Source organism: Tinamus guttatus, unplaced genomic scaffold (genome assembly GCF_059628265.1).
Source record: "Tinamus guttatus ecotype Peru unplaced genomic scaffold, ASM5962826v1 Tinamus_guttatus_pri_ptg000531l, whole genome shotgun sequence".
Classification (NCBI taxonomy): domain Eukaryota; kingdom Metazoa; phylum Chordata; class Aves; order Tinamiformes; family Tinamidae; genus Tinamus; species Tinamus guttatus.
Window position 1 is genome coordinate 88,393 of NW_028289065.1, and position 23,010 is coordinate 111,402.

The 23,010-nt window shown below is 46.4% G+C and overlaps 1 protein-coding gene across 1 annotated transcript in view; it reads right to left on the bottom strand.

Moving 5' to 3' along the window:
• IFT172 (intraflagellar transport 172) overlaps nt 1–23,010 on the bottom strand; it is a 47,316-nt gene that overhangs the window by 11,682 nt on the left and 12,624 nt on the right. Inside the window, exons 8-34 of the mRNA XM_088534038.1 lie at nt 19,277–19,491; nt 19,062–19,185; nt 17,964–18,059; nt 17,001–17,162; nt 15,649–15,702; nt 14,959–15,062; nt 14,243–14,328; nt 13,656–13,768; nt 11,645–11,812; nt 11,197–11,333; nt 10,096–10,203; nt 9,499–9,583; nt 9,086–9,178; nt 8,455–8,532; nt 7,305–7,553; nt 5,884–5,962; nt 5,399–5,519; nt 4,846–4,990; nt 4,683–4,772; nt 4,125–4,222; nt 3,034–3,169; nt 2,838–2,954; nt 2,127–2,269; nt 1,307–1,400; nt 992–1,056; nt 685–865; nt 25–134 (exon numbers count right to left, since the gene is read on the bottom strand). Coding sequence (XP_088390164.1) covers nt 25–134; nt 685–865; nt 992–1,056; nt 1,307–1,400; nt 2,127–2,269; nt 2,838–2,954; nt 3,034–3,169; nt 4,125–4,222; nt 4,683–4,772; nt 4,846–4,990; nt 5,399–5,519; nt 5,884–5,962; nt 7,305–7,553; nt 8,455–8,532; nt 9,086–9,178; nt 9,499–9,583; nt 10,096–10,203; nt 11,197–11,333; nt 11,645–11,812; nt 13,656–13,768; nt 14,243–14,328; nt 14,959–15,062; nt 15,649–15,702; nt 17,001–17,162; nt 17,964–18,059; nt 19,062–19,185; nt 19,277–19,491 — 3,251 coding nt within the window. The remainder of the gene's footprint in view (nt 1–24; nt 135–684; nt 866–991; nt 1,057–1,306; nt 1,401–2,126; nt 2,270–2,837; nt 2,955–3,033; nt 3,170–4,124; nt 4,223–4,682; nt 4,773–4,845; nt 4,991–5,398; nt 5,520–5,883; nt 5,963–7,304; nt 7,554–8,454; nt 8,533–9,085; nt 9,179–9,498; nt 9,584–10,095; nt 10,204–11,196; nt 11,334–11,644; nt 11,813–13,655; nt 13,769–14,242; nt 14,329–14,958; nt 15,063–15,648; nt 15,703–17,000; nt 17,163–17,963; nt 18,060–19,061; nt 19,186–19,276; nt 19,492–23,010) is intronic.

Genomic DNA, 23,010 nt, shown 5'->3' on the forward strand with positions numbered 1-23,010 from the left:
AAGCTTGACCCCAGCATTTCTTACCTGGAGCCTTTCTTGGCAGCCTCCCTGCTGCATTCCTCCTGCAGTGCTTCCAGACGACTAGGCACATATTCCTTGCAGATCCGCAGAGCCTCACTCCACATGCCAGCCTCCTGCCCAAGGACACCAGAGAGCAGAAATTTTCATCAGTTCACAAGCACCCACCACTCCTGGTATCACACAACACATCTGGCCATTCAAGTCATCTTGTCACAGGACAGGACAAGATGATTTGAATGGCCAGACGTGTTGTGTGACTGGGAGAAGAAACCAGAGAAGCATCATCTCACCCCTTCCTCCCCCAGAATGGCAACTACATCTATCCATTCACTCAGGTTACCACAGGAATGGTCCACCTATTACAGCTACCTCTGCAGAATAGGCACTTACAGTCTCCAAATGCAACCTGTTCATGTTATTCCTGAGGACCCTCCACAGCCTCCTGATAGGATACTTCCTCCCACAGCTGGGGGAGAGCTGAGTTATGCTGTGAAATCTATACCAATGTAGCCTTTTCAGGGCAGGCCAGAATGAAGATCTCCTAGGAACCACCTGAGTAAATCATTTCTCTGTGTCTACTACGCTGACAGGGAGAGCTGGATTTCGCTCCCTCTCTATCCAGACTGGGTTCTCAGAAAATAAGGAATACAAGCCTACATTTACCTTGTAGTACTTTATTGCCAGTTCAGGTCTCTGTGCTCGCAGAAGGAAGGCCTCTGCTTTCTGGAACTCTCTCTGCTCAAAGGCGAAACGTGCCTGTCCCACAAGCACATCAGCCACACTGTCTGGGTCATGAGCCTCGGCCACACGCTGGGCAGCATCCCAGTTCTGGTTGTGCACAAACCTAGGGGAGTCGACGTGAGATTTAACAGGAGTAGCAGCGAACAGCAGACCAGTGCTGAAGGAGCAAGCAGGCTGGTAGGCATGGGAAGAGGAGATGCAGCAGGCCAGATTGAGGAAGGATACCTACATCAGCACTGCCTCCTTGGGTTTCCCAGCTTTAATGAACTCTGCTTCAGCCTCTTCAAATTTGCCCTAGGAGAGAGGAAGGAGTTTTTTTGTACGCCTTCCTGCCCCAGTACCAATATATGATTCTCTATACTTACCATGAGGCAAAGCACATTTATGAAACAGATATGTGTATGGGAGCTCAGGGCTGCAACCGTGAAGCTCTTTGGGTGAGTAGTGACTGCAGCCATATAAATGCCTCCTGAGGCAGCTTTTAGGGAAAGCTTTTCAATTACATGAGTGATCAGGGAACTATCTATTTCAGGAGTAAAATTACCTCATCTTCTAGGAACATGGCATACTTTAAGTGGATCTCTCGCATCTTCTGCTTCATGGAGAGGCGGGCCAACTCAAAAGCAAATTCAAAAGCACTGCAGTAAAAGAGAGAGTGGGGTGAAAATGGGACTATGTGCTGTGAGGCCATGCCTTTATTAAGGTCAAGACATCAAGTAGTGCAAAAGACACTGCCAGAGGAGAAAGGGCAAGACAGAGGGTCCCAAGTGAGTGATCGCTGTCCATTGCTCCTTCTCCTGATCAGAGAACAGGAAAACTAACCTCACTAACCCCCTGAGGAGACCTCACTATGGAGACTCAGCTCCTTCATGATTGCTGTTAGTGCCAGAGCCCTCGTCTCAACCCTAAGAGGTGGTCATGAGGCTCCCAGGAGCCTGGAGAAGAGGAAGCTGCAGGGACGCAGCAATGAATGGCAGTGCAGACAGACGGTTGGGCAGGGGCAGGGTGGGACCAACCCTCTCCTGGCAGGCAGCTGCTGATGGTGACACTATGAGTACCCCCTCTCAGTGTTCAGAGGCTCTTACAAGGCCTCCCTATGCAGGTTAAAGAGCAAACTACTTTTGTCTGTCCAGATCAGATTTTACACAAGTGAGACTAACAGGTGGACAGGACTCATCTGGTAACTCCTCTATGCCTGTGTGGAGGAGGAAAGAGACTACCTGTGTGGGGAAGTGCAGGTAAGAAGAGATAACATGCTGTATGCCAGACATGCTGCTCTCAGGTACATACATATATTTTGGGCTGTCTTTCTTTCTGAGGTTATGCAGATAGGAGAGAAGTGCTGGGCTTATGAACTTGCTTACCCACTGTCTGCTGCATGGTCAATGGCCATCTCCAGAAGTCCGAATTTACTGAGGAGTTTCACAGCTGCCTCTCCACCCAGGCTCTTTGCCCACATATAGGCCACATGCTTATAGGAGTTTGCCCCACCATGTGCCTTGGCCACCTATTCAAAACAAAGAAAAATGAAGGGCTCAAAGCAACCTGAGCCATGACTCCCATTTCATGAGACTCCTGCGCTCCTGAGGGAGCATCAGAAAGACTTGCTGTCTCCTGAAGAGCTAACTCTTCTGCAGCTGCCCTGGACTGCGGAGGGTGCCACAAAGGCTTGTAGGGCAGAGCACAGTGAGAAGAGGCTGCTCTTTTCCAGCAAGGCCTGTGCTGGAGTTAGATCAGCAGAAACGATCCCTAGCCATCTGTCCATGCTGGAGGGAAACAGTGCTGCGGAATGGTGCCACAAAGTGCTTCTGAGGGGCAGTTCTGTGCAGGGTCTGGAGGAAGGCAGTGCTGCAGAGCGGCTAGGGGTCTGGTACAGCTTTGGGGGCACAGTGCTGCAGAGCAGTTTGGGGCAAAGCAGTAGCAGAAGGGGCTGCACCTGTGCCACCTGCTGAAGCTAAACAATGCACTTCACATCTTCAAATTTTCTAGTGAGTAGAGACAGAGCAATTCCTACTGGCACTCCACAGTCAAATTCTGGCCCCTGCAGGGTGAGATAGGTGTTAAGTTTTTATTACCCTGTAAGCTTCATCCCACATGTCATTCATTCTGTACATGTTTACTGTGGCCTTCCAGTCCTTAGCTTCTAGGTAGTGGTACTCAGCCTCCTGTAAACGTCCCTCTGCCTCCAGCTCCTGCAATGAGAGACAATGAATTAGTGACACTCTTGTCCCCACTTGGCCCAGCTGATGTCTTGCCATGACCTGTGCTCACCTTGCCCAGGTGCAGGTGAGTATCACTCAGTAAGTCCTTGTGGTATTTGGCTACCAGGCAAACCATCTCATCATACATCTTACACTTCTTGTACATGGTGATGGCCAAATCAGGTTCATCTACAGTGATATACAGCCTAGGAACACAAGCATACTCATGTGGTTCAGCTGGAGACGTGAGCAGCCCAAGCTGTCCCGCTGCATCCTGCCCAGCTGTGACGAAGTCCTGGGCACACGGCCAAAGGCAAGACTGTGTGTGCAACCCCCACTCCATCCATACTTGTCAGCCTGTGTTCCAACCTGGAGGAGCCCCTGGGCTTGTGACCTACTCATATCTTGGTCTCCAACCTGAGGCTCTCAGTCCAGTTGTGATGACAACTTGGAAACAGCAGTAAAACTTTCTCATATAGGCCATCTAAAAGGTGCGACCTTTCCACCTGCAGTTCTTCCTCTCATGTGCTGGGCATCCTTGAGATCAGGTACCACAGCATCAGATACTCAGCTTTGTTTGCCCCTGCTCATGCAAACCTTATTACATTGTTTGCACACCTATATGGAAACCATTTCACTTTCCAGATCTGATCCTGAGCTGTCCGTGCCAGATCAGACCTGGCACCCTGCAGCAGGACGAGTCTTGCTGCATTTCCACTGCTGCATAGACAGCTGTGCCCTAACTGGATCTCTTTTGTATTCAGGGGGTCAGAGATTGTCACCCCTGCCACCCTGGGGCTTGCTGAAGTCAGCTGGCCCCTTTCTTCCCCCTCCATCCCACTTGGCCTCTGGGGCTCCTCATGTGTGGTCCTCACACCCCTCCTGCCCCTGCAATGTCACACATCTCTCATGACATATCCCTTTCCCAGTTTCTTGGCCTAATTCTGTCTTTATATCCCTTTAGATACAATAATAATTCAGCCAGTTCTCTTCTTAGAAATTTTGCTTAATGTATCAGCTGGGGGTCTCTGAGTGTACAGAGAATATTTCTGACCCTTTCAAACCCAGGGCCCAAACTCCACTCTCGCTCAGGAAAGGGCTCCTTGCTAGAGTCAGATTCTCAGGGCGCAATCTTGGACAAGCACCAAGGAAGACACTTACCTCTCTGCTTCTTTATACTTGCCCTGCTTCTCCATGTCTTGGGCCTGGGTTATGTAGAGCATAGACACATCTTCCTGACTCATACACTTGACTGCCAGCTGCCAAGAGGAACATACATGCAACAAGCTCCAGGACACTGCACAGAAATGCCCTGACACATAGTGACCTTTCTCACAGTGCAGAAGACAGAAAAGCAATCTCCATCCCACTATAAATACATATATATATACACACACATATGTATATATATATGCCAGAGTTTCTGCAGAGAATGGGCAGTCATTTGTCACTGTGATCAAAGCATACAGAACCAAGGCCCCTGGAGAGTGCTACTCATGTCACAGGTGCACCCTCAGGGGTTGATGAAGCAGAGGGGGACACAGACAGGATGCAGGGGCTGATCTCTTGTTGGCTACTAGGTGGCCCTGCATGGATTCTTTGGAAAGAGGGCTTGTTGCTCAGGTGTCAGAGCAAAAGGCACCGCCAGCTCCTCATGGAAGACAATACACCTCTTGGAAGCAGGCTGAGATCTGCAGAAGATTTTGCTTCTGTCACTACCTTGTGAGCCTGTTCCCAGAGCCCGGCCTGCGTGTACATGTCAATGGCCTCCTTGGTCTGGTCTCCTTTGATGTATAGCTCCTCTGCGACCTGTGGGGAGACAGCCATGGTCAGCAGTCCTCAGGCACCCAGGGAAGCAATGACTGTTACTCTGTGATCTCACCTGATACTCTTGCAAGGCTGCATAGTGCTGGGCAATCCTGAGATAATATTTGGCTGCTGTCTGTTTGTCCTGCAAGTCCAAAATGTAGATAGCCTTCTTCCACTGCCGGGCTCCCAAGGCTGCCTCAATGGCCTTAACAGAGCACCTAGCATGAGAAACATGGCTTTAAAGGCAGCCTGCACCCATCTCCACTAGCTGAGCTAAGTCAGGGAGACCAAAGTGGGCTGCTGCTTGAATCTTCTTCCTTCAGGTGGAGCAACAAGACTGACCTGAATAACTTCACAGTATCAGCAGAGAGCCAAGGTCTGGAGCATTGACAGAGCTAACGGGACAGAATGAAGAACTGGGACAGCAAGGAACAGCAGGTTAGGACTGACACACACTGCTGTGGAGGGAAATCTGTGTGGGCCAGCAGAGACTGCACATAAGTACTAGGGGCTCTGGCAAAGCTGGAATGAGGGGGCTTACCCATGCTGCTTCAAACAAACTAGATGGACTTTGTGGCCTGCCAGATTATACTGCTGCTGGTTATACAGCCACCACCTGCTCCCACCTGGCTTCAATATAATGGTTAATAGCAGCATCCAGCTGTTTCTGCTGCACCAAATGGTCTCCCCAGGTCTCCTCCAGCTTCACAACTTCTGCAGGAAACACCAGACGAGCCAGCTCCACCGCTGTAAGAGGACACGATAGTTGTTATGTTGAATTCAGCAAGGAAGCAGGGCTGAGTGGCATGTGGGTCTCGTTGGAGGGCATGGGGGATGCAGGGCATGTCTAAGCCACTCCAGCTCCAACAGAGCAACCTAGTGATCTGTACCCTGTGGGGAACCAGACCAAACCCATGCCAGTGGAGTCAGCACAATCAAGGCCTCTGGAAGAGAATCCTGTCCTGAGGCTTTGCCTACAGACACAGCTATGTGAGAATCCCCACACAATAATAATGATGAATGGACACTTCAGAGGAACTCTGGACTCCAGAGTAATAGCTCATGTTGTTAGCAAGCTGGAACCAGGGGAGGAAGATATTGAGCACAGTACCTTTAAGGAAGGCACTGCCCTTGCAATAGCACTCCAGAGCCTTCCGTGGGTTCCCAACCTTCTCAAACAGGTCTCCAGCCTAAAGACAAACACAAGCTGCTAATTTCCAGATCCACTGTCTCTGCATAACACCATGTCCCATTCCAGCCCCACGTACAGCTGTCAATCCTGTCAGACAATCCCTACTCAGAGACTTACCCACCTGCTGTGACTTCCCCAATAACCAACAGCATGCATATAGAGGTAACTTATTGGAAAGACTTCACGTACTGCAACCATTGACCTCTCTGCTGACCCACATTCCCCAGGTGTTCTTCTGGAGTCTCATCTTCTAATAAGATAAAAGCTTTGGAGACAACCTCTCTTCCCTTTGCACTGAGTGTGGTGCACTGACAACTTGGTCTGTGACTGTGGCCACCAGGTGCTTGGTTATGATGGAGCCCTGGGAATGAGCAGGGGAGGGGAAGGCTCAGCTGCTTGCAGCAGGTTTGACCTGATAGGAAAGAGTGGCAGCCAACAGGGTGGGATGAGGCTCAAAACTTGTACCAATTAGAACATAGCATAAAAAGGCCATTCTGGAAGACCAAAGATTCAGGTCTTTCAGTATTTGAATAGTGGCTAGAGCACATGTCTAGGGAAAGATTATAAGAACAGAGCAGCTACAGAACAGCCTCTCCTCCATTGTGTATCAGTTTCCGATAATCCACACTGCAGAGGCTTCCTGAGTTCATATCATGGTGCCTCAACATCATCATATTGAATGGCTTTTGACGGACTTTACCTCCATGATTTGTCTGATCATTTTTGGATTTTGATATCAAAACATCTTGAAGGTTTTTTTCACCGCCCAGTTGTCCAGTCTGTCCAGGTCCCTCTGAGGAATGAGCAGCTGCCTATTTCTTGTGTTATTAGACACAGAGCCCCCTTCTCTGATAACCCCCCTTCTCTACGGTATTCACGGTTTTACAGATGGTCTTCATAACCTCCTGTTTCTCTTCCTTAGCTTTTCCATTTAGACTATCCTCATATGAAAGCTCCAGCATCATTTCTTATTCTGCTGTGAAGAAGTGCTGGAGATTTCCACAGTGGCATGTTTTCTGTTCAATTAGCAGCTCCTTTCCTGTTGCCTCCTACCTTCCCAGGGGACTGCTTGACTATTGTTCAATGCTCAGCTAATGTGTCACAGATGTATCACCAGTGATTTGCAATCTTTTCCCTGACTAATAAGAGCAGTTCTAGAGCTCACCTGCGCATGACAGACACAGTCAGCATTTGCTCTCAAATGTTATCTGTGCATTTATCAAGATAAAGCTACTTTTGCTGCTTTCCAGCCCAGCCCCTCTGTATACTGCAGAGGCAGAAGATGGGGCAAGAAATCTGATGCCACTAAGCAATAACAAGGCCCCAGGTGGTCCACTCACCTGTTCATACAATTCCCCTCTGATCAGTGCTGTGGAGATCCTATTGATGACATCTCCATTGGTCAGCAGCTCATCCCTGCTCATGGCCAGCCGTGCTGCCTTGGCTGGCAGTCCGGCTCGCAGGTATAGGCTGATGGCAGCCAGGTAGTCTCCCTGTTCCTCCTGGACCTCCCCAGCCTTCTCCTCCTGCTGTGTATCCAGCAGCCACTGATAGTAGCCTTTCCGCAGCTTATCCAGCATTGGATGTCCCTGTAGGGAAATGCAGCATTCGTCAATCTGGGCAAGGCAGGAGGTGGTCCTGCTCCTCCTGCAGGCTCTGAACAGTTCCTGGCACCAACCTCATTGCTGTCCAGTTAGATTAAGCACCTGCAGTTAGCAGAAACCACAGCAATGCCAGCTCATTCATTCTCTTCTGAAGCTCTGGCTACTTTTAAATGAACCTCAGTAGCTTTCTTGCTCACTACTCACCCAGGTCTGTTCTTCCACCACAAGCAACCTCCCTCTACATTCCTTTGTGTCATTGTAGACTTTTCCTAACTATTCTCTGTTTTATTCTTTTGCTGTCGGATGCAAGAACCACTGATCATCTTCCTCTGTCTTGTCTGTGGGCACTTCTGGCTAAGGTAATCCTGACTGGACCACAGCTCTGAGGCACCTTGGCCTGTGGTTCATGCTATACTGCATTCTAGGAAATAAAAGCTCTAGGCTGGATCCATCTATTCCCTAAAGCCTGCCTCCTGCCATTCTAACAGCTGCCTTGTTGACCGCAGCTCTTGCTGTGTTTTAGCAGCACTGGGGATATCCATCACACTTCCTCCTAAGAAAGTCAAGTCACTCACACCCCTGCCTCTGTAACTGCACCTTGTTCTCCCATTCCTATCACCTGCTCTGGACTCTTGATTCCTCTTTCTGATGGCATGGCACCCTCATCCCTCCAGCAGCCAAGGCTCCTTTGTGCAATAATCCTACCACCTGGAACTGAATTAGATGGGGGACCTCCAGGCCAGGCTCAGAGTCCCTTTGGGAGCTCCCCAAGCATAAGTGAGGTCTGATAAGGCAGATAAAGAACACTCAGACTATGACAGGACTCTTAACTGGAATACTTATCAAACAAGCCCAGCTCAAGGTCCAGGGTAGGAATATTCTGTACCTTGGCCTCAGCGACCACAATGCATTCATCCCACATGTGCAGCTCCTGGTACATGTCCATGGCCTCCTCTGTGGCGTTCTGTGTCAGAAAGCAAAGTATTACCCTGGGCAAGTCTCTGTTTAGCAGATACATTACCTCGAGGCTCTTACAGTGGGCAGGGTTAGATGTGCAGAAACATTTGAACGGTGAACCATCCCCTTTTACATGGATATACATCCTTCCCTTATCTGCCTCCCTGTACCTCAGGGGGTACAGATCCTACATCAGGAACAAGCAATCTCTCCTTCTACTCCAGGGCACAAAATCATCTCTCAGGAATAAGCAACCTACTCCCTCACTGTTCCTTTTCCAGGACAGAACACAAATCTTACTGCTCACAAATAAATGAGACATAAGCTTCATCTCCATTCTCTACTGTGAGGGTGACAAAGCACTGGAACAGGTTGTCCAGAGAGGTTGCGGATTATCCTTTTTTGGCGATATTCAAAATCTGCCTGGACGCAATCCTGTGCCCCATGCCCTAGGTGCCCCTGCTGGAGCAGGGGAATTGGACTAGGCGATCTCTAGAGGTCTCTTTCAACCTCAACCGTTCTGTGACTCTGTGATTTCTGCTCCTGGTCTCTTTACTTACTTGTTCCAGGAATATCATCTCTGCCAACTTGTAGTTCTTCTCTAGCATGGCCAAGCGGGCACGCACTAGATAATGGTCTGTGCCATCCCCACCCTGGAAACAACCACAGTTAGCTTGACTGGTTTGTAGGGGTGAAGGAATGGGCTCTGGATTTGCTACAAGGGAAGAGATTGCTGATGGAGCATGTGTCATCACAGAAACTGAAGATAGATGAAAAGTTACAAGACAGGAGCAACGCTACGAAACAGACAGCCAAAGAGGGATGTGGGGGGCCTGGATGAACTATGTCAGCAGTTCTTACATGACAAGGCCCTGATCTGTAGGAGTGTATTGGAGGATATAAACAGAGATGACAATATGTATGCAAGTGTTTGCAGGGAAGTGGCTGCCCTGCACAGCAAAGTTTGACTCACATGCTCTTGAGCTGCCTGGTCTGCAATGACATTGGTTTCATGCAGAAATCGAGCTTTTGCCATGTTGCCCAAAGCTGCAAAACACCTGCGAAGAGCAAGGCAGTTAGTTGCTAGATGGGCTTCAATACCTACCTTTAGTCACAGAAAGGAAATCAGAGCCTGAGCAGTAGTTTCCAGCAGTGTGAGGTGGGGAGGTGCAGTGGCACCACTTCACAAGAAGATTTTGTTAAGACCCATATTCTTATCTACCCTCTAGCCCTGCTCCATGGGAGAAGACAGGCTTCAGGCTTTTAGGCTTCAGACCTTTTCTGACCTTGCCTATACCTGTCTGCTCCCTGCAGCCTTAATATTCACTACTTTGTACTGTCACAAGTGAAAAATTGAGACTGAGATCTATCTGCCCCTAGTTCTATTGCTAGTGCCTAGAATGAAAGGACAAAGTCATTGCCTGAAATAGAGGAAGCTCCATTCCTGAATGTAGTGAACCTTTCAGGCCACCCAAAAAGTCACAACCTTTGTTAGACCTGGTTTCTGTGAAGGATCTAGAAAAGAGATTGTTCAAGCTAGCAGAAAAAAAGTTTTGACTCCTTCCTGTACCTCTCTGCAATGTGCAGCTGTCTAGCTTCCAACGCCAGCCTGCTTAGTGTCTTCCACATGGCTTCAGTCTCCGTGGACATTTCCAGCGTCTCCAAAAATGCAGTAGCCCTTAAGACAGAGAAAACTGCAGACTTTCAGTAACAGAGAAGAAGAGCTCTCTGAAGAAAAAGAAAAAGAAAAAGAAAAAGAAAAAGAAAAAGAAAAAGAAAAAGAAAAAGAAAAAGAAAAAGAAAAAGAAAAAGAAAAAGAAAAAGAAAAAGAAGAAGAAAGAGAAAGAGAAAGAGAAAGAGAAAAAGAAAAAAAAAAGAAAAAGAAAGAAAAAAAAAAGAAAAAAAAGTCTGAGAAGGGAATTTCCCAGAAGAACTGAAAACAAATGAAGCTGGATGACCAGTTCTGACTGTATAAGATGGGGCCTACCATATCAGGGAGAAACTCAGTTACCAGTTTTCTAAGAGTTTCCTGTCTGGCCTAAGTTAGTTAGGAGATAAGTGGTCACCAGGAGGCTGTAGAAGTGTGGGGCAACCCTGACATGTTAAGTCTGAAGCAACTCCATGGCGCAGAAAAGTAACTCAAGATGGATTATTGCTCTGAGGATGTGAATTTTTTTTTTTCCCTGGTCAGTTCTAAAGCCAGCTAACAATGCCAACCCTACCCAGGCGCCTACCATGAGCTTTTACTCAGACAGACAGCTTTTATTCTGCACAAGCAGGCCAGCTCCAGTTTCTACTCAGCTGTCATCATCCCTGGAGGGAGAGCAGCATGAGAGTATCAGAGAGCATCATTCCACATCGAGCTACTACTGAAGACATGGTTATTTACTGCATTGAGTGAATATTGCCTGCAGTGAATGTAAGTCTCAGCAGGACTGGCCAGACTCTTGTCTGAAACCATGGAGCTCTGGAGATGACAATGCAGGGTGTTCACTCTTGAAGGAATCTGCTCCACATTTCAGCTAGATTTACCACTAACATCATGCTCAGAGACTAAACTGCAATCCTGAATGGAAAGCCCTGCTGGTGTGGTTCACAGACTGTTGGCCTCAAGCATCTCTTACACGAAGCAGGCTAGCTGCTCTCACAGCGTGGTGTATTTAGCACTTACCTGTGGTAATCCCCATCATCAATGGCAGTTCCAAACTCTATAAGGCCTTCATCTAGAGTATAGGACACGGTGTTCACACCTTCAGTTACTATCACTTCAGTCTTCCCATCATTCCTTTCCAAGTCTACAATATCCCCCTGCAAAAAGTACCAGCTGTCAGTTCTCCTGAGACAAAGTTCTGATGAAGGAGCTCACACCTTGCTGACATTATCCTTAACTCTGCAGGGGGAAGCAAAAAGTCTTGGAGTAGCTCCTTGCTAGAGAACCTATCTCCAGGTTCTACCACAGATTTCTGTCATGGATTTGACAGATGGCCTCACATTCTGCCTAGGAGAAATTCATTTCCCTCCCTTCTCCTTTCTGCAGTACCACTCTACCTAATCCCACATCTATGTCCAAGAAGTAATAGAAAATACTGCTGGAGAAAGCGAAGTCTCCAGATCTTTACCTTCAGAGGAAACATGGTGACTCGCTCTGGAGCATCAATGTTATACCAAATGCAGAGGCTGTTTCTGTTCTGAGCCACCACCACATCACTGCCTGGAACCCACTGCACATAGGAGCAATAGTTCAAAATAGTAGTCTTGGTGCTTCTTTCAATGTCATAGAGCTGCAACTAGATAGGGAAAGAGGAGAAAAAGACTCAGCTGGGCTCATGACTGGGCTGCTTGCTCAAAGGAACAACAGGAGTGTCTGAGCAAGAATCCTGCAAGCAGATATTACCTACCAGGAATCAAACTTCAAGATATGTAGTTTAACCTTCCACATTGTTAGCATTTTACATGTTATATTTCAAGACTTAAGACTATTATTTTTTTTTTACCCTAGCAGCATTTTAATCAACATACTCAGATCCTGAACCAAGCTTTCCTGAACCAAGCTTGGTAACTTGGAAGATGTAACCTGACAGGTCATAACAAAGATGCATTATGCCTTGTGACTTAAATGTGCTAGGCTGTGTCTGCTCCTCCTAATCGTCCTCACTTAGTAAAGATGAGAAAAAAGACCATGAGAGAACTGTACTGAGGTAGGAGAGGACAAGCAAGTCCCTGTGCTGCTCTGTACTGAACTGGTTGGAAAATGATGTACAAACATAGCTTAGGAGGTCTTGTACTCTCTGATCTGGACTGATGGCAATGTTTTGTGAAGGGGTGAGCAATGGATCTCTCCTGCTGATTGGTCTGAAAAGGAGCCTGAAGAGGGAACAGCAGTTCCAGTGATGTCACTGAAATTCTTGCTGAGAGAGTGAATTAAAGGAACCAAATGTAAACTGAGGAAGAATGCAGAAATAAATATTAAAAAGTTATGCTGCTGAGAAAGTTCTCTCTTCTCATATGACAGGCCAAATATAGCTTTGTGCTACTGTACAGACCACTCACAAATAGAAGCTTGTTTCATCTTTTGGTGGCTGTATTCACTGTTAGCATCTTCCTGAACACAGTTAGTGCAGCAAAGCTGAAACAGTAGCCTTTGATACTGGTATTGATCCAGCTGAGAAAGAAGAAGAAACTAATTCTTGCATGATGCTCTTTTGGATATGTGAAAATGGTGTCCTAAAGACTTGCACACATGCAATAATTCTTCTCTCGAGAGTCAGGAGGATCATGGTTAGAGATGCATGCTAATAGAAATAAAGGCTCTCCGTTTTCTATAAACCCAGGTTAGGCTGGGTTTATAGAAAACGGCTATATAGGCTGTTCTTCCTATTTTTCTGTAATCACAGAGGTCATGAATAAGCCTCTGTCCTGCGCTGGCCTAGAACCAGAATTATAGCTTTTGTGCAAGAAAGCCTACCTCTAACACACTTTGTTAGAGAAGTGTGTGGTAGAGAATTTATGAGGCAGCAGATGTGTATGAATGGTAACAAGCAAACAGGCATCTGGGGGGAGATGTATGATTTCCAGGCAACAGGGTGTCTTTGCACCCCTGAAATCTATGGGTCCCTGATTCTTAAGGGTTGGGCTACCAAAAATGACATATGAACAGCTCAGGAAAGAAGCTCCTGCCTGAAACACAAGGGGTGAAGTTACAGTTTCTTGAGATTATGAGTGGAAACATTCGACTGCAAAGTGTTCGGTCTCACTAGATTCTGTCTTGACCAAGCTGAGTATGTTGTCCTTTACAAACACAATGTCAGATGTACACTGTCCTGGCATTTTGGAAGAACTCCACACGACTGGGAGGTGCATATTTATGCAAAGTGTGAACAGCTGTAGCTATAGCTTGAAACTAAACATACAGTGCTGCCAGCTCATGTAATCTGAACATGGTCTGCCTTCCTCATAGGAATCGTCAAAAACTTACAGGTACTTCAGAATGATGCCTCTCTCCATGGCATTACTGGTTCCAGCATGGCATCAGGAATTGTGTGTTCCTCATCTCTTTCTCTGCACTTTGGCATATCTATCTTTCCTCTCCCCAGGCCTGCCAGCTTGCCCTCCTAGATGTGTTTTACTCACCCTCATCTTCTTATCCCTGAAGAGTAGCTTGTGGCCTGTTTCATTCAACTCCAGCCATTCGATCTTGCTGTCATGGCTGATGGTGCCAGCATTGTAGCCACCAACAAGGTCCACTTGGAAATAAAAGAAAAGAAATGGTGTGAATACAGATGCCGTCCCATGCAGAGCAGATGTCTGGGACCTAATTGTGACAGGATCCTATGGGAAATACACAATGACATGAAAGGTAGGGTGCAATGACATTTTATCTTGGCACTTTACCAGCATGAGTTAAGTGCCTCCTGCCTTAGGAGGCACAGAGCACAGGCAGTGCAGGCAGCAACATCATCATGCCAAACTGCACGAGCTGAAGACACAGCTACAAACACCCTACAGTTGAGCCCACACCAGACACTTAAGCTGCTAACAGCAGGGCAGCCTGGGCTCTAGCGATCTGCTGCCTGGCAGACTGAATGAAAAGCGGGACTCTAGGGATCTGCTGCTTGGCAGCATGACTGCAAAGAGTGCCTTTAGGGATATGCTGTTTGGTAAAGTGAACACAGAAGAGCCAGGCTAGGAAAGTACAGGAGGGGGATGTTTACATTCACCTGTTGCTATAGTCTTGATGTCTATCAGATAAGCCAGTCTCTTGTTCGCCTCCACGCCTCTCTGACGTCTTTCATTGATACGAACACTATTATTTGAAAGGAATGAGGACTGTTAGCTTTACTACTCTCTAAATCCACAAGACTGAGTCCTGTCCTCTCCCCACAGAATTACCTGTAGTTTCCCCAAGGACATGGAGGCTTCTGTAGTTCTGGAAACCAGTACTTATGCCTGCCTCGGCTAAGAAAAAACCCTTCTGCTTCATGACTGAAAGCTGCCTGAATGACCTGTGAAGTTTCCTCATCAGTACAGCCCATGGTCCTCCCCTCCCTTCTCTTGAATAAGAAAATGACATTTCAGAGTTGAATGATATCTAGAGTTCCTGTTAATGCTGTACTAGGACTAGCAGGATGCACAGATGGATCCTGGATATGTGCACAGGAAGTCCCACTTCAGTCAATCACCAAGTCGGGCTTCAATAAACACATATCAGAGGCGAATGGGCTCTTGACCTTCTAAAACTTTACATTCCTTTAATATAACTGAGAAATTAAATCCCACTATCAGTCACTGCCAAAAGCCAGTTGTTCAGAGAGCATTCAGTACTTTGCTCACAGGCCCCAGAGTCTGGGCGCTGTGTTCTAAAGAATGGACACTTCTAAGTGATGTCCTCTTAACAAATGCTTGTACTGCTTCCACTGGCAGCCTTGACACTCACCTGACAAGATGAGGGTTCATGAACTCTGTGCGAACAGACCCCAGGATGTCATTGCTTCCATATTCCACCAGCGTCAGTTCCCCAGCATTAAAGATCATGCAGACCTGGAAGACAGAGGGGACTGCACTTTTAACAAAGAGCCAGGTAAGCAGACACTTCTACTAGAAAGGTGCACAGAAAAGCTTTCTGCTGCATATAAGTCTAAATTCACATCCTCTGGGATCAGCAAGGAATTGTCCATGCCTTCCTGTGGTGACTGATAGCTTCTTTAGGGCTGGGGATTTTAGTCCTGTGCTTATCGGTGCTGCAGTAGGAGCCAAGCTGTCACCCTGACAGCTCTGAGCTGATTCTTCAGCTCCTCCAGATTTTTTTGCCTCACCAGAGAGTGCTCTTGGTTCCATCCAGACAGCTAACATATCCTGTTTTCTGTGCCTCTGATATCCATATTTTACGGCTCCTGTCTCCTTTGGGGGCATGACTCACAGTCTTATACTGAGTTCATTTTATATCTTGCAGTTGGGAAAAACAAGTATGTGGAGAAAGCACATCAGGATATGCGGGGAGAGGATAAGTCCAGGAAACACCTGAGGAACAGCAGTGTCCAGAAGTGTGGCTGACACTCTCCTCCCCAGTACATACGCACTGCTCTACTCACCATTAAGGGGTAGCATCCTATCTCATCCAACTTACATTTTCATTGTCAAAGAAGAATTTCTCATTCCCTCCAGATCCTTGCCAGGGTACCTATAATGCAATGGCATGGAGAAAGTAAACACAGAGGACCAAGTTGAAGGCATCATGATCTACAGTCCAGCTAGTTATGGCTCACTGACTTCCTGCTAGCACTCTAAGTAAGCAGAGAGGCCAATTCTTGCCAAATCTCAGTTCTCAGACCTAAAATCTCAGCCACAAGAGCTTAAATAAAGCTTAAATAAAAAAGCTTAAATAAAGCTCTTGTGAGACAACAAATTGATAAATGGACCACTCACAACCCTATTCTTTGTAGACAGTACATATAGCTGTGCAAATGAAAGAAAAAGTTCTCTGTGCAGGATGGTTCAGAGAAACCTGTGATATTTAGTGTGTTTAGCCAAGATGGATTTCCAAACAGCAGTATCCTCCAGCTCGAACGTGTAGTCAGGAGCACAGCTAGCTCCCAGCAGAATCTAGTTCCCAGACAGATCGATTAGCACATAGGCAGTCTGATTAAAGTATATGCTACCTCTGTGAACAAAGAAAATGTGTCCTGAGATCCAGTTCATATTTTTGTCAGATCTACTGCCAACATTTCATGCAACTTCTGTGTGATTTTGTGATTCGGTGACTTGGTGCACAGCCTCAGCACTCAGCACACCGTAAGCTTCAGGATATTGTCAGTTCTGTATGGAAAGATCTGTAGAAATGGTATTGCAGTGAGGGATAGCTTTTTTTTTTTTAAACACAAGAGTAGTCCTACATTCACATCTGGACTACGCAGATCTACAAAGTGAAGTTTTGAGCCCCACAGTACAAGGCATTGATAAACTGAAGCAAGCTCAGCAGAGAGCCACTGAGGTGACTGGGGCTGGAAAATTAGCACTGTTAAGTGGGGGCTGAAAGAACTGGTCTTCTAGAGGCTAGAGAAGAAAAGGCTGAGGAAAGCTGTAAAAGGGTGGAGGCTTCTTTTGCAGAGCACAGTGGGAGGATGAGAAAAACAGTTATAAATTCAAACAGAGGAGAGTTCAGTGTGACACAGGGAAAAAGGTTTTCCCCATGATGACAGTCAAGTATTGTAATAGGAGCCCAAGAAGATGGTGGGATTTCCATCCTTGGAGGTTTTCAAGACCTAGTTGGATAAAGTCCTGTGCAAGTATGTTTGAATTTTATGTTCATCCTGCTTTGAACAGGAGGTTGGATATACAAGACCTCTCAAGGTCAATTTGAACTCGAATTATTCTATGATTCTTTGAAAAGAAATGTATCATTAACATGCAGAAAACATATTCTTTGAGTTGCAAAGTTAAGTACTTGAAACTCAGGAAATGCCAGAGGTTTTCTAGTACCTCACTGAGCTTGTTGGAGCTGATGTCACCCAGCAGCAACGTGTCTGAAGTGTGTGCCACCAGATATCTCTCCTTCCCTAGGATCTTCACCTCATCAATCTCATAACCATAGTGGGATTTCAACACAACTCGAGTTCCTGTTGAGAGGTTCTTCACAATGACCTAGAGAAAGGGGGAAAAATATGACGCATCTTTCTATGCAGAGAGGAAGAACATAGCCTCCTTGTCCAATGGAAGATATATGCAACAGAGTTTCCATATATTTGGGTATTTAGATGCCCTCTCCCAGCATTTAGTCCTGTTTTTTAAAGAAACCTTATCACACCTTTTGTACAGGATGACATTGTACTGGAAGTGTGGGACTTTCACTTGTACCATTTAGAAGTTCCTAACCTAACCTGGAGGACTACTCAGGCACCCACGGAGGAGTCACTGAGAGAGAGTCGTGATCTCTCTCCACTGACTACACAGAGTGCCAGGACTGCTAGTCCACCCTTATTATTTAATATTGAATCAGGGAAAGTCGTCTGAAATTAAGACACTTAAGGAGCCTGCATTTTGAATGGTGGTACCCACACAAATTTACAAACTAGTAAGTAAGCTCTATTTTCTCTGCTCCCCGTCAATTTCTGCCCAGACTTTACCGTATCTCTGAAATATTCTCTACACCCTTCCCAGTAGATTTATACAGGTAAACTGCAGGTTTAGGAATCTAAAATACTTTCTCTGGTAATTTACTCTTCTGATCTCTGGACATATTTTTCAAGGCAGTGCCACTGTTCTAAAGAGAGGAGGGAATGAAGTAAATGGAATTGGAGAAATACACTCTTACTCTCAACTCTTTTAAGTACAGTTTTATTGGGTCTGATGGTAGCTGATGGCACCAAAAACCCCAAACATGTCTAGTTTTAATGAAAATCCTATTTTAATCAAGAGACATTACTTCATTGAACAGTCTCTTACCTGGCTTGGTCCCACATACGTCATTTCAAATTTATTTTTGTAAATGCTTCTGCGAAGGCAGCAGTCAAATTGTTCAACTCCTCCGCAGAGAGTGCCCTGGGGAAACAAACACAAGCAGTCAGTGAACTCTGTCCAAGAGAGATTCTGCAGGCCCCACTTGCATGAAAGAGATCACGGGCAAGGCAGGGACCAAAAAATCCTGGCTGCTGTGGCAAACAAGGATCAAGGACCCCTTATGCATAGGGACCAGCCCTATCTTGACTTCCTTGAGAGAAAAGGGCGAAAGATTCAGAGATACTCAGAGAAACAATTTACCAAATACTGGCACATACATGGTAGAGAAAGAGGAGGAATTAAAAAGCACCTTCACCCTAATCTTCTCCATTACCCCATTCAGTGGCACTCCTCCCTCTTACAACTTCTTTTTCCTTCCACCTTTATCTGTTTCTTCATGATATCTCCAACCCTCTGGTCATCTTTTGCTACTCTTACCCCTTCCCCTTCTCTGCAAGCATTCATCTGTTCAATTAATTTTCTGTTTAAATATATTTTAAAGTTCCCTGATTTTATTAAACATACAAAGACACAAAAACAATTAAAGAGAAGTTGTAAATGGCAGTGTCTTTAAATAATTATTTATGGAGACAAATGCAGAGCTTTAAATAATAACTTAATGCAGAAAGGTAAACCAAGATTCACTGTCTAGAAGTAGAAGAAAAATAACGCTGAATTGAAAACGCGGCCTGCAATCATGGAGTATAAAGAATAGTTCAATTCTTACGCTGTTTCTCACAGATTCTCAGAGGAAAGAGTGCTAATGAGACTGCTGTAGGGAATCTACGCTGAACATTTTTATTATGTTTCTGTGGAAGAAAGGAGTGCTGCTGCTTCCAGTAAGCCACGATACAATCACACATGCTATTTTCCATTCTCATACTCTTCACATAGCACATCTCAATGAAGCAGTGTCTCCTGACCTACATCTCAGTCCATGCACGTAACCCCTCTCGGCAGCCCTCCCCGTATCACCCTGTTCACAAGAACATGCCTGACACTGTCTGGCACAGGACTCAGGGGCTCAGGACTGATGATACAAACCACACAGATTCGTGAGCCATCCCTCTTCCATGCTAAAGCTGTGATGGTATAGAGGTGAGCTATTTCTTTGGGTTTGGCTTCCTCCCAAGCATTGCGGCGTGGGCTCCAGTTCAACACCCTTAACCTGTCAGAACAGATGAGAGAGCACAGAAGAATTGTACCCGGCTGAAGGAGAAAGCAGTATAGAGGGGAGACGTTACCTTCAGGCATCAGACCTGTCATAGCTGCCGATGACAACAGCCTGGCCGCCAGGACTTGTGGCTGCTGTGGTGAATTCCTTCTCTGAGGAGTCCCGGCTGTAGTCAAATGTTTGAATCACATTACCTTCCTTCCCATAGGCTACTATCTTCTTGTCACAGCCTGCAGCCACAATGCTGTTGGAAGCCCAGGCAAGGGCATAAGGAGGGCAGGGATGCACCACCAATTTACCCTATGTTAGACAAGAAAGAACGTTCTGAAAATAGCAATGCCTCTGTCCTGCAATTGAGCCCTATTGCACTGTCTCACAGTGAGACCAGTACAAGACCCTCTGGTAAAGTCCAGTTCATGGCAGTTGGCTTTGTATAGCTGCCCCTGGCAGACAGAAACTTAAAAATGCATGAACTAGCCTACTCAGTCATCTAGGAGATATTTCTCCTGCCAGTAAGATGACCAGTATTATTAACTAGACTAGGATGCAATCTTAGCACAGCAGAATCATTCTGAGGCCTTCAGCATATCACAGCAGACAGCATACAGATACAAACTGCTTCATTAGAGGGGAAAATCAGAGTAGAAATACACTCCCTTCACCACAGCTTCAAGTGCAGAGACTACTTGCAGAGATGGCTCCTTCTGGAGAGGAACAAGTGGCTCAAGAGAAATGCTGGGTGCCCAGAGCACACGGTCAGGAGAAAATGTAGGGTGCATTAGCAGGGAAGGTAGGGGTTAAACAGCTAATGTAGAATAAGCTGAGTCTTAGAGCACAAGGACCCATGATAACTGGCAGAGTCCGGATGTCTTGCTCATGGCAGGGGCAGAACCCTTGATAGATGGCAGGGTCAGGATGCCCTGCTCATGGCAAGGTCTGGACCCTTGATAGGTGGCGGGGTTAGGGTGCCCTGCCCTCAATCAGGATGATAGGGGGGCTGCTTATCCAGATGTTTTAATTCAGCAAAATAGATAACATTAACAAGAATGCAAAACAGGAAAACGGGAGGGGGAACACTCTTGGGTAAGAACGGTATAAAAGAGGGACGCTCGAAGTGGTCGGGGTCCGTGGTGTGACCCCTGCGTGGGAAAGCCCGGACCCCAGCTAGCTGGTAATACTTATTATCTTTCTTCTATTAATAAAAGACAATATATCTATGGTGGTTGTCTCTCTCCCTGTCAGTTCGGATACCGGACCTAACATTTGGGGGCTCGTCCGGGATCCGAATGCAGGGGAGGAGAAAGAGATAGAGAAAGATAATAAGTCAAGGGAGGCCTCAGGGGGTGAGAGTGAGCCGACAGAAATCCAGGTGGACGCACCGAAGGATAGTCGGCTGGAGTCTGAGGGAGACGTCCCTCAGACTCCCACGAGAAGGAAGGGTGGTTGGTTACGTTGTTTGGGTACACCGTATCTCCTTGACGAAAGGAGACCGGTGTGGGAAGGGCGAATTCTGTTAATAATCGCCCTTACTGGTTTACTGGCAGTTGTATTAACTTTGGTTTTAAGCGACGAGCTTGATACAATGGGACAAGGGAAATCCACCCCTTTGTCATTTATGTTAAATCATTTTGGATATGTTAAACGTCGGGCACATAATTTGTCTGTAGAAGTGTATAAAAACCGATGGGAGGCATTTTGTAAAAGTGAGTGGCCAAGTTTTGATGTAGGCTGGCCGAGAGAGGGAAGTTTTGATTTAGAATTAATAAGGAGAGTAAAAGAGGTAATAATGAGACCTGGGTCAGAAGGACAGCCAGATCAATTTCCATATATAATCACATGGGAGGATTTGGTTCTGTATCCACCCCCATGGCTGAAACCTCTTTTGGGGGAGGGTAGAAAAGACGGAAAAGTTGATATTTACGTAGTGAGAAAGGAAGATGAAGAAGGAATATCAAGTACCACCCATGCCTTCCCAGTTAGAACGATTGGAACAACTGGGCCACAGGGACAGCGTACGTATCAATACTGGCCATTCTCTTCTAGCGATTTGTATAATTGGAAAAGTCAAAACCCCTCCTTTTCCGAGAAACCGGGGGCGTTAATTGATTTATTAGAATCCATCTTGTTTACGCACAACCCTACCTGGGATGACTGTCAGCAGCTTTTAAAAGTGCTGTTTACGACCGAAGAGCGTGAAAGGATCCTGACCGAGGCGCGAAAGTTGGTGCCGGGAGAGGACGGGAGACCCACCGGGCAGCAGAACCTTATCAATGAAGGATTCCCATTGGTAAGACCACCGTGGGATTTTGAACAACCTGAAGGTAGGGAGCGTCTCCGAACATACCGGCAAACGCTGATGGCTGGGTTGCGGGCGGCGCGTAAACCTACTAACTTAGCAAAAGTAAATGCTGTTAGGCAGGAAGCCGAGGAAAGCCCTGCCGCTTTCTTAGAGAGAATATTAGAGGCGTTTAGACAATTCACTCCTTTAGATCCTATGAAGGAGGAGAATCGGGCAGCTGTCATCTTGGCATTTGTAAATCAAGCTGCACCAGATATAAGAAGGAAATTACAAAAGATTGAGAGGTTGGGGGAGCAAACCTTACAGGATCTTTTAAAGGTAGCAGAGAAAGTGTACAACAACAGGGAGACTCCAGAAGAAAAACAGGAGAGAATAAGAAGGGAGGATTGGAAACACCAGAGGGAAATGGCTAGGAGATTTTTTGAAGCAGGAGAAAAATCAGAGAGGCAAAGAAGGGGACCGCCACCCCCCAGAGGAACAGGGGTACGGTTAGGAAAGGATCAATGTGCAATTTGCAAAAAGAAAGGACACTGGAAAAATGAGTGTCCAGAAAAAGGAGAAAGGAGGCCACCTAGAGTACTGGTGGCAAAAGAAGATAGTGACTGAAGGGGCCGGGACTCGGAACCCTTCCCCGAGTCTTGGGTAGAATTAGAAATGGAAGGGAAACGTGTAAAATTTCTGGTAGACACAGGGGCTGAATACTCAGTAATAAATAAAGCAGCGGGGAAACTATCGACAAGGAAAGCTCGAGTACGAGGGGTAAATGGGAGTAAGGTATATCGGTGGACATCAGAAAGGAAGGTAGATGTAGCTAATAGACAAATCACGCATTCATTTTTGTATATACCGGAGAGTCCGGTACCCTTAATGGGCCAGGATCTCCTAACTAAATTGGGGGTAAGGATATATTTCGAGGACGATGGGGTAAAGATCAATGACCGGGAAGGACAACCGATACAGGTCCTGACTGTTAGATTAGAGGACGAATATAGACTGTATGAAGAGAGGAAGGAAGAAATTGGACCAGAAACTCAAAAATGGATGAGGGAACTCCCAGAAGTATGGGCAGATAATTCGGGGGTAGGAGAGGTTAAAGGGAAAACTCCTCTGGTCGTGGAATTAAAACCAGGAGCTCACCCGATTAGGGTTAAACAGTACCCAATGACCCCTGAAGCTCGACAAGGGATAGCGAAGCACATTAAAAGGTTACTGGAAGCTGGCATTCTGCGTAAATGCAAATCTCCTTGGAATACTCCTCTACTGCCAGTAAAGAAGCCCGGAGGAGATTTCAGGCCAGTTCAAGATCTGAGAGAAGTTAATAAAAGAGTGGAGGATGTGCATCCTACAATCCCGAATCCATACACTCTGTTAAGTACGATGCCACCAGATATGGGATGGTATACAGTTTTAGACTTAAAGGATGCCTTCTTTACCATCCCCCTGACAAAACAGAGCCAGGAAATGTTTGCTTTTGAATGGGAAGATCCCGAGAGTGGATATAAGGGTCAGTTAACTTGGAC